We start from the raw sequence: 13,561 nt of genomic DNA on the forward strand, positions 1-13,561 counted from the left end.
TAATTTGTTGCTATTTAGGCCCAGATTACAAGTGGATCACTATTGCTAGCACTAAACATTGCTCATATTACAAGTTGTAAGTTATGTGTTGCACTTAATAATGCTAACAAAATGTTACTAAATTTAACTTGATATCTGAAGTAAAGCATGAGGGCCAGAATAAAAGAATGACAAAACACATATATATTGATACCAAGTTTGGTTTAGCACACCTTATAAAAAGTTTATATAGATCTTTGGGAGTGCTGCCAATGAGACCAAATAGTTACACGAAACGGGTATTGGCGCATATCCATTTGCAAATAAATAACACATTTTTAAATGCTGCAAATTCCTGCTTTTTCTTCTCATAATATATATATATATATATATATATATATATATATATATATATATATATATATATATATATATATATATATATATATATATATACATACACACAATTTAAATATATGTTTATTATTGAAATAAATGTATAAATATAAAATGTTTTTATAGGAATATTTAAAGCAATGCTGTTTAAAGTATTTCTTAACACGTCATTTGGCCTTAGCCAAATAATAATAATAAAAAATGACTATTTTCCATGCCTGTCGCATTCTTTTCTGTCTGATCTTTGTTTTTTTGTGTTGTAAAATGCAAATAATCATCTATATTTATTTAAAACAACAAATATTACCTTTCTGATTACAGAAACGTACTATCTTTCTGAGGGTAATATGTATAGAAAAGTGTTAAAAATAATATAAAACTATCTTTTTGTTGCATGAATAAGCTGTATTATAACATGTAAATATTGTGTGTGTATATATATATATATATATATATATATATATATATATATATATATATATATATATATATATATATATATATATATGTGTGTGTGTGTATGTGTATGTGTATGTGTGTGTGTGTGTGTGTGTGTGTGTGTGTGTGTGATTGTGTGTGTATTCAATGTGGAACCCTAAATCTGGGGAGAAGTCAAAGCCCCCACTGGGAGGAGTCAGTGTGGCCCAAGCTGATCTGTGGGCATGGCTAGCATTCAGGGTAAGGTTAGCAGTATCCAGGTTGTGTTTAATTGCCCCCTAGTTTAACTTTGTGAAACTGGGACATAAATAGGATATGAAGGGACAGTGGAACATAGTTTCTAAACAGATACCATCTTGGAGAATTGGAAGCCGTGACAGTGGTTAATAAAGCTATTTAAATCTCTGTCTTGATTGCTAGAAGAAATAGAGTTATTGTCATATTGGTCCAAGAGAAAATATAACTTGTAATATACTGTGATATCTTATTGCAGTGTTCATTTGAAATGTTAAAGGATATGGTATATCTCAAATAGAAAAAAAATAGAGTTTGTCAATAATATACCATGGGGACATGGGACCTTTTATATGCCATGTTCACCTGTTTTGATAAAAGCATGGGAGCCTATTTGAGGATGTAATACAACATGTTTTAAAGAAACATATATTTGAAGCAGTTGTGTTTGTATAACTGAGCATGTGTGCATGTGTGTACAATACATTTGTTCTGTGAAATAAGCTGTTAAGTAATACATAATTTCCATTTTGCAGTAATGTATGGATTTTTATTCAGTTGTCATCCTCATTAAAAGACCAAAAACATGTAATTACCATAGTGCTATAGTTTAAGTATGGAGATGCATGCTATACCCACAGTAAAGTTTAGATTGTCCCATTATATAAACCTTAAGCAACCAGATTGTAATTACTATCCAAAACTAAAAAATAATTGTTTAATATCATTTAATGACAGTTTCTTATACATGATACTAGAAAAGGAGAGTTTTTACACCTGTGTTCAAAACAGGAAAATATTTAACACATACAATCACTTTCTCTGTCCCTTTTAAGGCTAGAACATATTCAGTATATTGGAACATTTGCCATGACTATATACAAAATACGCTATATAAACCTTCCTGTTTTTCGGCAGAATAATCTTCCTTTGATGTCTAAAGAAAATGTTAATGTTGGCTATAATCAACCTGCTGAAGATGTATCCTCAGTTAAGCCAAATAATGAACCTCCTAGCAAAGAGTTTGGTGCTCTACAAGAGAATGTTGTGAAGTCCTCAGTTCAGGATGCACAACGAAGACCACAGCGAGCAACCAGCTTCCTAAAACAGATGCGTAGGCGTTCTGCTCCCTCATTTTCAAGAGAAGCAAGGCCATCTGTGAAATGGAAGATAGACAGTGAGCAAAGAGAAGAAAAGAGACAGATAAGGAACCGATGTTTGGATGTAAAAGGAAGAAATAAAGAGAATGAGATTCTTGGTGAATCAGGTAAAACTGAAAATAACACTAAGGTAGACAATCAGTCTGGTGTTCTTTGCCTATCAAATGAGGAAGATAACAGAACAGAAAAATGTAAGCCCCACACTGTAGTAGTATCTCAAGGAAAAAACAGCCAGACAAGTCCCTGTTCTAATGTTGCTTTAGAAATCCATAGAAATGCAAAAATATGTGAATGCAGAAACATTATTTTTAGTTCTATGAACCAGGAGTCTAAGGAGAGAAGAAGTGAAAGATTGCAGGTTTCCTCCACGGAATTATCTAGAAGATGGACAGTACTTGGGGGGAACCAAAGGAGAACTATGATAGCATGGGATAAAGAGAAACAAATAGAACCAAAGAACAGAGTGGAAAAACCAAATGAGAGACTATGTTTTCACGACAAAGATGAGAATCAAACACATGTAAGAGGGCAAAGAGGGGACGCTGGCTTAGCAAGAGATTGTAAAACATGTAATGGAAAAATGAGTAGGAAAGCTTTACTGCGCAGTCATTCTAGTGCTTATTTTTCAAGGGAAAACAAGGCATCTGTCAGGTGGAGTCTCCAAGAGAAACAGAATGGAGAAAAGCACAGAGAGGAGATGAGGCAGGTGACAGGTATAACATTCCAGGACTTGCCAGCTAAATTCCAACACTCTGATTCTCTTTTAAGTTGTAATGAGGCTGCCGGGGAATCCCCAAAAATGGTTTCTGGATCATCTACCAAAATATGCATAAAACCTAAAGGCCCAGACTTATGTTATCCAGCAGATAGAGTACCTAAGGAAGATGAAGAATTATCTGTTTCTCAATCTCAGAATTGTCCCCTAAAAATCCTTTCTGACTTGAAAACATTAATGGGGAATAATGTTGCAACCACAAATAATACAAGTGTTTCCAACAGTGAGCGCAAATCCACTAGTTCTCTGGTCACTGTATCACCTATACTTCTAGAACCAAAGCGGAGAAGCAGTGAACAAGTGTGTAGTGCCTCCAGAAACATAGATAGAAGATGGACACTACCAAGAACTAGGGGCCAAAGTAATCTAATAATAACAAAAGAAACACAGGTGGGAAACTTAGTGAATATATGGAAAAAGTTAGACAACAGTGTATCGTTTTTGGAACAGAAAAGAGACCCAACAGTCAAGATATCTTACAGTAGTGTTGCAGAGTCTGAAAGGGATCAAGTGAATAACATTGGGGAGAGGAAAAATAACACTGATTTCACAGATGGACATGATCACAAAACTAAAGGACACAAAGTCAGGTTGAACTTTGCTCGATGTTCATGGGCAGTAACTCCTGATGAACACAATGGAGGGACATTTCTTTTGCAAGAGCAGCCAAAAGGTGAGCAAAACAGAATACAGGACATGGACTCATATTCAGGATGGGATCCGCAGGTATGTTACACTCATGTTATATTCATTTTCATAACCAAAATACCAACCTTAAAGGGATACTAAACCCAGATTTTCATGATTCAGATAGAGCATGCAATTTTAAGCAACTTTCTGTTTACTCCTATTACCATTTTTTCTTTGTTCTCTTGCTATCTTTATTTAAAAAGCAGGAATGTGAAGCTTAGGAGCTGGCCCATTATAGGTTCAGAACCCTGGATAGCGATAACTTATTGGTGGCTACATTTAGGTTCTTTACCAAAAATGTGCCGTCTTCTAAGCTTAACATTCCTTATTTTAAATAAAGATAGCAAGAGAACAAAGAAAAATTGATAATAGGAGTAAAAAAGAAAGTTGCTTAAAATTGCATGCTCTATCTCAATCATGAAAGAAAAAAAAATTGGGTTTAGTATCCCTTTAATGTAAAGCACATTCATTGATTAATTATTTGTGCTACACACAGCAATTTCTATTTATGTAAATGCAATAGAAGCCAATTATACAAAATTTGCTAAGACTATGTCTTAAAAGATTTTATAGATATAAAAAAGGAAATACTTTTGAATGAAGCTCGTTATTTGCATTAAGTAGTCCATATGAATCAGTCTCATTAGTATATGTATAAATATGCTTCTTTTTATTCTGCATAGATAGGAACATAAATGTAAAATTCAGTGTATTGCTAATGTTAAAAGTTTAATAAAATGTATTTCTTTAAAGTTATTGCACTTACATTGGATAGGGCAATGAGAAATCTGATAATTTCCTGATCTATGGAAGAAAAGACTTTGCGGATGAGAAAGATGATTTCCACCGGAAAACAGTGCGGGTGACTCGGAGGTTTGTGGTGGATGGGAAGGAGCTGAGCGTGTCTTCTTGCAAACAGAAAACGGAGATAAATGCCATAGATAGCAAAGAGCGTACCGTGAGGTAAGGAACAACTACTCTTGTCTATATATTGATAAAATATCTATAATGTTTTAGTGTGACAATGGATGCCTCTAACATTTTGTAACCTAGGTTTTCTTTCTATTGAGGCCAAATAAGAACCATAATAAATGGGTCACTAGAATGAGCAACCAATGACGGTGTGTAATATAGCAGTATTAAGTCTTCAGTCTGAAATTGGAAATTTCACAATTTTCAGTATTGCATTAAAGGAAAAGGGGACAATATAAATGATGGAAGTATGTTACACAGTTTGCCAAACTCAAAAGGATGAAAGATGACTTAGCCCTGCAACCCTGAGATTTGAAAAGATTTATACAGAAGAACACTACTTACTAGGCCATATCACAAACTAGATTCTTTCCAGCCTATAAAAATAAATTCCAGTTGTTCAATATTGTTTTAAACTTCTTCTCATTATAAAAATCAGCAAGGAAATGTAGTAAATGTAGAGCTTTCTACTCACAAAAAGAACACTCTCTTGTTCTTTGTTACACTATTGTGGTGTCAATACACTTTTAAAGAAGCACCAGAGATTAAGAAAATAAAAATATATTCATATTGTACTTAAACGGGCCTAGATTACAAGGGGAGTAATTAACAGTGTGCCGTTTGCACCGTTAAACTAAAGGTAGCACACCCCCATTGCTGGGTAAAGCTATAAGCTTCTTTACCCAGCATGAGAGAGAGCTGTGCTTAAACCAAGCTCAATTTAAAAAAAAAAAAAAAAAAAAAACAGACCAAAATCAATACAGCAAACACTAATCGAATGGAAAGGGTCCATATCTATTTAATTGCTTTATTTAATTTTACCAAATAATTTTCCCATAGCACAAGAGTCAGGTTTATCAAAGGGTAGTTCAGGGAAACCACTATCAATTTTAATCAGCAGAGCTCTTCTTCTTTCTTTTGAAATCAAATAGTTAGCTTTCCCTAACTTAAGTACTTGTCCAATGTTAAATGTGGGCCGGAGGAAGATGCTACTTCACATGCCCAAAACACCGGCAGATAGTTTTCCTGCCTGAGAACCTATTAATAAATGTGGCACATAATCTTGACTAGAAAGCAGCTAGTTTCTCAAAAGAAGACATATATTTCTAAGAGCCATATACAGCTAGGTCCATAAGTATTTGGACAGTGACATTGCTTAATTTAATAAAAACTACTGACCCAGTTCCATTTGCAGCCATACATGCCCATGCCATAACACTACCTCCAACATGTTTCACAGATAATATGGTATGCTTCAGATCATGAGCTGTTCCTTCCTTTCTCCATACTCTGCACTTTCCATCATTCTGGTACAGGTTGATCTTAGTTGAATTTGTCAAATGTTATTCCCAAACTGGGCAGGCTTTTCATTTGTTTAACTTCTAATCAGGTCTTCCTATTCTTGAGGAATATTAGTGGTTTGAAACTTGTGGTAAAACTCTCTATATTTACTTTCACAAAGTCTTCTCTTGATTGTAGACTTTGACAATGCTATGCCTACATCATGGAGTGTTCTTGACTCGACTAGAAGATGTGGAAAAAAAAATTTCCTTCACCAACAAAATAATTTTGCAATTATCCCCCACAAGTGTTTTCCCTGGCCACCCAGACCTAATCAGTGCATTACTTCTTTTTAAAAATGTTTTTTTTTATTTTGCCACTCCAAATGTTTCAGCTATCTATCTGATGGGTTTCTTTTGGGGGGTTTTCAGCCTAATGATGGTCTGCTTTACTTGCATTGACAGTTGTTTGGATGACTTTGGACACAATTCTGGATGTGGAGGAAAGACACATAAATTACAATAAAATGCTCAAAAATTTCCCCAAAGATTTTGAATGATTTCTCTCCATGCCAGTGAGTTTTTGATCATTAGTCCCTTACTAACTAATGTAGAAATGACCTCCATCTAAAGTAAAGTTCTGTGTTCACTAACAACACAGTACAAATAAATAATCATATATATATATATATATATATATATATATATATATATATATATATATATATATATATATATATATATATATAAATTAAAAAGGCATATATGCATAAAAATACTGTAAATGATTCAGTGCTATGAACTATTCGAACCTACAGTAAATGTTTGTGTTCGCTTACATTTTGCTGTTTATATAGTTAACCTATTTATATCATTGATTATTAAACTGTTTTTAAATTTTATCCAAATGATTGTGCTTTTATTTATTGTGACCCTAAATAAAGGTGCTGTTAAATTTAAACTTTTTTACAAAGTCCATATTTATTCTGCAGGCGCCAGGAGCTACAACAGCTGAGATTATTGCAGAAGGAAGAGAAGAGATCTCAAAGCCAACTGGAGCAAAGAATACAGCGGGAGAGAGAGCTCATGTTCAGACATATTGAACAGGAAATTATAGTAAGAGAAAATAAATATATAGAATATAAGCAGTTTGCTCAAAACTGAGCAGTTGCTCAAAAATCTGTCTTCAATACACCCTTAAAAAATGTGGTAGATAACTTTAATAGTTTGCATGCACATAGGAAGCATGTTCCTACAAGGTTGCAACCCTAGTCCCATTTAACCAAATATTTAAAGGGACAGTCTCCCTATTACCCATTTTGCCTGCTGGAGTGTATTACATGGTTTACAGATTGCTCATTTACCTTTATTCTGGTATTTTGAATGGCTAATTTTGCTAATGGTAACCCCACCTATGCTGAAAATTTCAATACTTAAGTATTTGCTTTAAAAAAAAAAAAAAGCTATGTAAAAATAGTCAGCAGAAGACACACTCCCAGTGGGAAGTAGGAGAGATAAGTAATAACATAATCTTACTAATTACTGGGCTTTGGTATACAGACAGACATAAGAGAAGATTTAGAAAGTTATACGATAAGGTAAATTGATTTAACTGTAAGCTCAATCAATTTTAATAAGTTGTAGTGTAAAATTAGCTATTTCATTTTTAAAAAATAAACAAAAAGTAGAAATGTCTCATACATTCATACTGGAATAACAATTCAATGGAAACACATTAAGTAGAAATCAGTTTTACAGTACACTATCCCTTTAAGTTTGAAAAGAAATCTATGGAGTTAGTAAAAGATTTACCAGAATCCTATTTACAGAAACTAGTAGAAAAGGACTTGGAACAAAAGTTGTGAGGAGAGAGACATTGAAGACTACGTGAATGTTGAAGGTAGAGGAATATTGAGGAAGAAGGTATCTGCTGCTAGTTGACATGGTTTAGTTGAGAAAAGATTCCAATAGACCAATATAGTAAACTGCCAACATATTTAAGGGACAAGAAAACAGACATACTCTGTCCCCAAACTGAAACTGTGGGGCCTTCAACTGCAGCTTACTTCTGTAACTGGGCTGTTGCCAACGTCTTTTGGAAAAATTACATACGGCTAGATTACGAGTTGTGCGTTAGGGTAAAAAAGCAGCGTTAAGAGGTCCTAACGCTGCTTTTTTACGCCCGCTGCTATTACGAGTCTTGAAGGTTTAGGGTCACCGCACACTTCTTTGGCCTTACCGCAAAACGACTTATGTAAACTTCATAAAGTCTTTTTTCTATGGGACTTTCATAGCACCAGTATTACAAGTCTGTCCTGGGAGGCCAAAACGTGAGCGGTACACCCTACCCTGTCAAGAGTCCTATTTAAAAGTCAGTAGTTATGAGTTTTATGGTACAACGCCGTAATTGCAAACACTAAAATAAAAATTTTAACCCCTAATCTGCCGCCACCTACATTATAGTTATGAACCCCTAATCTGCTGCCCTCAACACCGCCGCCACCTACATTATATTTATTAACCCCTAATCTGCCGCCCCCAATGTTGCAGCAACCTACCTACACTTTTTAACCCCTAATCTGCCGCCCCAACATCGCCGCCACTATAATAAACATATTAACCCCTAAACCGCCACACTCCCGCCTCGCAAACATTAGTTAAATATTAATAACCCCTAATCTGCCTGCCCTAACATCGCCGCCACCTACCTACATTTATTAACCCCTAATCTGCCGCCCCCAACGTCGCCGCCACTATATTAAAATTATTAACCCCTAAACCTAAGTCTAACCCTAAACCTAACACCCACTAACTTAAATATAATTTAAATAAATCTAAATAAATATTCCTATCATTAACTAAATTATTCCTATTTAAAACGAAATACTTACCTATAAAATAAACCCTAAGCTAGCTACAATATAACTAATAGTTACATTGTATCTAGCTTAGGGTTTATTTTTATTTTACAGGCAAGTTTGTATTCATTTTAACTAGGTAGAATAGTTATTACCTATTTAATAACTACCTAGTTAAAATAAAGACAAATTTACCTGTAAAATAAAACCTAACCTAAGTTACACTAACACCTAACACTACATTATAATTAAATAAATTAACTAAATTAAATACAATTACCTAAATTAAATTAAATTAGCTAAAGTACAAAAAAACCCCACTAAATTACAGAAAATAATAAACAAATTACAGATATTTAAACTAATTACACCTTATCTAATAGCCCTATCAAAATAAAAAAAGCCCCCCCAAAATAAAAAAAAACCTAGCCTAAACTACCAATTGCCCTTAAAAGGGCCTTTTGCGGGGCATTGCCCCAAAGTAATCACCTCTTTTACCTGTAAAAAATACAAACAACCAGGGCCGGCCTTTGGGTGTGGCATGAGGGCGGCCACCTTGGCCTCCGTGCTTAGGGGTGCCCCGCAGATTCAAACAAACGTTTATTTTTTTTTATTTTTTTGGCGCCATTTTTAAAAAAAATTTGCCGCAATTAGTGTCAGTGAGGCAGGAGCGGCTGAGTGGAAGCACAGACAGGAGGAGGAGGAGTGACAGTAGTACATGGCCCCCAGGCTCAGAGTCAGCTGCACTTGTGAGTGGACACGCTTCTCTGGAATCGGATCACTATGCCGGCGGGCGGCGGAAGCAGAAGAGAATGTCGGTCAGGTGTATGACTGAGCTATCCAGGTGAGTTATAGGCTGACTCAGTACTGCAACTTCTCCTCACTGCTGGGTAATGGCTTCTTGGCTTTCTGCACCTGAGCTTTGCTGCTTTTACTGCTCATGAGCTGCCGGTGTGATGGGGGCAGCATTTTATTGCTGGGGGCAATAAAGGGGGCTGAGGCATTATTTTATTGCAGCAGGGGGATTAATTTTATTGCTGGGGGGCTGGGGACATGATCATATTTTTGTTGGGGGCATCATTTTATTGCAGGGGAGATGGGGCATAATTGTATTGCTGGGGGCATCATTTTTTTACAGGGGGCTGGGGCATCATTTTTTTGCAAGGGGCATCATTTTATTACAGGGGGACTGGGCATCATTTTATTGCTGCAGGGGGCTTCATTTTATTGCTGGGGCCTAATTTATTGCAGTGGGGCTGGGGGCATCATTTTATTGCAGGGGCCTTGGGGCATCATCTTTTTGTTGGGGACATCATTTTATTGCAGGGGAGCTGGGGGCATCATCATTATTACTGGGGGCATCATTTTATTGCACGGGGGCTTGGGCATCATCTTTTTGTTGGGGGCATCATTGTATTGCAGGGGAGCTGGGGGCATCATTTTATTGCAGGTGGGGCTGGGGGCATAATTTATTGCAGTGGCAATGGGGCATCATTGTATTGCTGGGGGCATCATTTATTGCAGGTGGGTTTGGGGCATTATCTTTTTGTTGGGGGCATCATTTTATTGCAGGGGAGCTGGGACATAATTGTATTGCTGGGGGCATCATTTTTTGCAGAGGGCCTGGGGGCATAATTTTATTGCAGGGAGCATAATTTTATTACGGGGGACTGGGCATCATTTTATTGCAAGGGGGCTTCATTTTATTGCTGGGGGGCTTCATTTTATTGATGGCATCATTGTATTGCAGGGGAGCTGGGGGCATCATTTTATTGTAGTGGAGCTGGGAGCATCATTCATTGCAGTGGCAATGGGGCATCATTGTTTTGCTGGAGGCATCATTAATTGCAGGTGGGTTTGGGGCATCATCTTTTTGTTGGGGGCATCGTTTTATTGCAGGGGAGCTGGGGCATCATTTTATTGCAGGGGCTGGGAGCATCATTTTTTTGTTGGGGGCATCATTTTTTTGCTGGGGCAATGGGGCATCATTGTATTGCTGGGGACATCATTTATTGCAGGTGGGTTTGGGGCATCATCTTTTTGTTGGGGGCATCATTTTATTGCAGGTGAGCTGGGGCATCATTTTATTGCAGGGGCTGGGGGCATCATTTTTTTGCTGGAGGCATCATTTATTGCAGTGGGGCTGGGGTCTTCATTTTATTGCTGGGGGCATCATTTATTGCAGGGAGTCTGGGGGCATCATATTTTTGTTGGGGCATCATTTTATTACAGGGGGACTGGGCATCATTTTATTGCAAGGGGGCTTCATTTTATTGCTTGGGGCTTCATTTTATTGCTGGGGACATCATTTATTGCAGTGGAGCTGGGGGCATCATTTATTGTAGTGGAGCTGGGGGCATCATTTATTGCAGTGGGGCTGGGCATCATTTATTGGAGTGGGGCTGGGGTATCATTTTATTGCAGGGGGCTTGGGGCAACATATTTTTGTTGGGGGCATCATTTTATTGCAGGGGGCATCATTTTTTTGTTGGGGCATCATTGATTGCAGTGGGGCTGGGGTCTTCATTTTATTGCTGGGGGCATCATTTATTGCAGGGGGTCTGGGGGCATCATATTTTTGTTGGGGGCATCATTTTATTGCAGGGGGCTTCATTTTATTGCTGGCATCATTGTATTGCAGGGGAGCTGGGGCATCATTTTATTGCAGTGGGGCTGGGGGCATCATTTATTGCAGTGGCAATGGGGCATCATTGTATTGCTGGGGGCACCATTTATTGCAGGTGGGTTTGGGGCATCATCTTTTTATTGGGGGCATCATTTTATTGCAGGGGAGCTGGGGCATCATTTTATTGCAGGGGCTGGGGCATCATTTTTTTGCTGGGGGCATCATTTATTGCAGTGGGGCTGGGGTCTTCATTTTATTGCTGGGGGCATCATTTATTGCAGGGGAGCTGGGGCATAATTGTATTGCTGGGGCATCATTTTTTTGCAGGGGGGCTAGGGGCATAATTTTATTGCAGGGGGCATAATTTTATTACAGGGGGACTGGGCATCATTTTATTGTAAGGGGGCTTCATTTTATTGCTGGGGGGCTTCATTTTATTGCTGGGGACATAATTATTGCAGTAGAGCTGGGGGCATCATTTATTGCAGTGGAGCTGGGGGCATCATTTATTGCAGTGGGGCTGGGGCATCATTTATTGGAGTGGGGCATCATTTTATTGCAGGGGGGCTTGAGGCAAAATATTTTTGTTGGGGGTATCATTTTATTGCAGGGGCTGGGGGCATCATTTTATTTCAGGGGAGCTGGGGCATCATTTTTTTGCAGGGGCATCATTTTATTACAGGGGACTGGGCTTCATTTTATTGCAAGGGCTTCATTTTATTGCTGGGGGCATCATTTATTGCAGTGGGGATGGAGCATCATTTTATTGCAGTGGGAATGGGACATTATTTTATTGCAGTGGAAATGGGGCATCATTTTATTGTAGGGGGACTGGGCATCCTTTTATTGCAGGGGGGCTGGGGCTTAATTTTATTGCTGGGGGCATCATTGCAGTGGGGTTGGGGGAATCATTTATTGCAGGGGGCTGGGGCATCATTTTTGTGCAGGGGGGCATCCTTTTTGTGCAGGGGGCATCATTTTTTTGCAGGGGGGCCAGGGACTGCAGGGGGACTGGACTTCATTTTATTGCAGGGGGGCTTCATTTTATTGCAGGGGGCTGGGGGCAATTGAAGGGGTCTGGGGCAACATTTTATTGCAGGGGGATTCATTTTATTGCTGGGGGGATGGGGACATCATTTTATTGCTGGGGCATCATATTTTTGTTGGGGGAATCATTGTATTGCTGGGGGCATCATTTATTGCAGTGCGGCAGGGGGCATCATTTATTGCAGACTGTGGGGCTGGGGCATCATTTTATTGCAGTGGGGCTGTGGCATCATTTTATTGCAGGGGGCTGGGGGCTTTATTTTATGGGCTGGGGGCTTTATTTTATTGCTGGGGGCTTCATTTTATTGCTGGGGCCTGGGGGCATCATTTATTTTATTGTGTGTGGGCTGTGTGTGTAGTGTGTGTAGTGTGTGGGCTGTGTACACCTGTGTATGTGTGAGTGTGTGGATGTATGTGTATATAAGTATCTCTGTGTGTATTATATCTGTGTGTTTGTGTGGTACAGTGCATTGCCCCATTTCTTTTAAGTATTTTTTGTTCTGGGTAGAGGCCCTGCACTGTCAATCTGCCTAGGGACCTGCATTTACTAGGGCCGGCCCTGGCGTCTCTGTAATGTTCTTGTTATCATAAGAAAACACATAAAAATAAGGCCCAGTTCAACTCAACTGTTCCTAATTGTCAGCATAATTCTTCATTATATACATAAACAGCTGTTCCAATAGTACAAATGGTATATTGCAATATATACAATGTTATAGTGCTCCACATTAGTGGATTTATATGTTTTTTTTACATATATATAAATATGTTGTGCATTACTTTAAAATATTTTTCTTTTCTATTTTTTTCTTAATTTTAAAAGCTGGGGGCGGAGATTGGGCGGGGTTGGGCGGAGATTGGGTGGGGTTGGGGCGGAGATTGGGCGGGGTTGGGGCAGGTTGGGCGGGGTTAAAGGGGGCCCCATTTTGTCATCCTGCCTTGGGCCCTGCAATGGCTAGGGCCGGCACTGCAAACAATCCCCCCAACAGTAAAACCCACCACCCACACAACCAACCCCCCAAATAAAATACTATCTTAAAAAAACTAAGCTCCCCATTGCCCTGAAAAGGGCATTTGGATGGGCATTGCCCTTAAAAGGGCAGTTA

The 13,561-nt window shown here is 38.2% G+C and overlaps 1 protein-coding gene across 1 annotated transcript in view; it reads left to right on the top strand.

Annotated features, from left to right (window-relative positions):
- Positions 1–13,561, top strand: part of LOC128664575 (serine/threonine-protein kinase 10-A-like) — a 345,944-nt gene that overhangs the window by 95,566 nt on the left and 236,817 nt on the right. Inside the window, 3 exon segments of the mRNA XM_053719393.1 lie at positions 1,966–3,708; positions 4,448–4,635; positions 6,917–7,040. Of these exon segments, the coding sequence (XP_053575368.1) occupies positions 1,966–3,708; positions 4,448–4,635; positions 6,917–7,040 (2,055 nt within the window).

The sequence above is a fragment of the Bombina bombina genome, chromosome 6 (assembly GCF_027579735.1).
Source record: "Bombina bombina isolate aBomBom1 chromosome 6, aBomBom1.pri, whole genome shotgun sequence".
Lineage (NCBI taxonomy): Eukaryota > Metazoa > Chordata > Amphibia > Anura > Bombinatoridae > Bombina > Bombina bombina.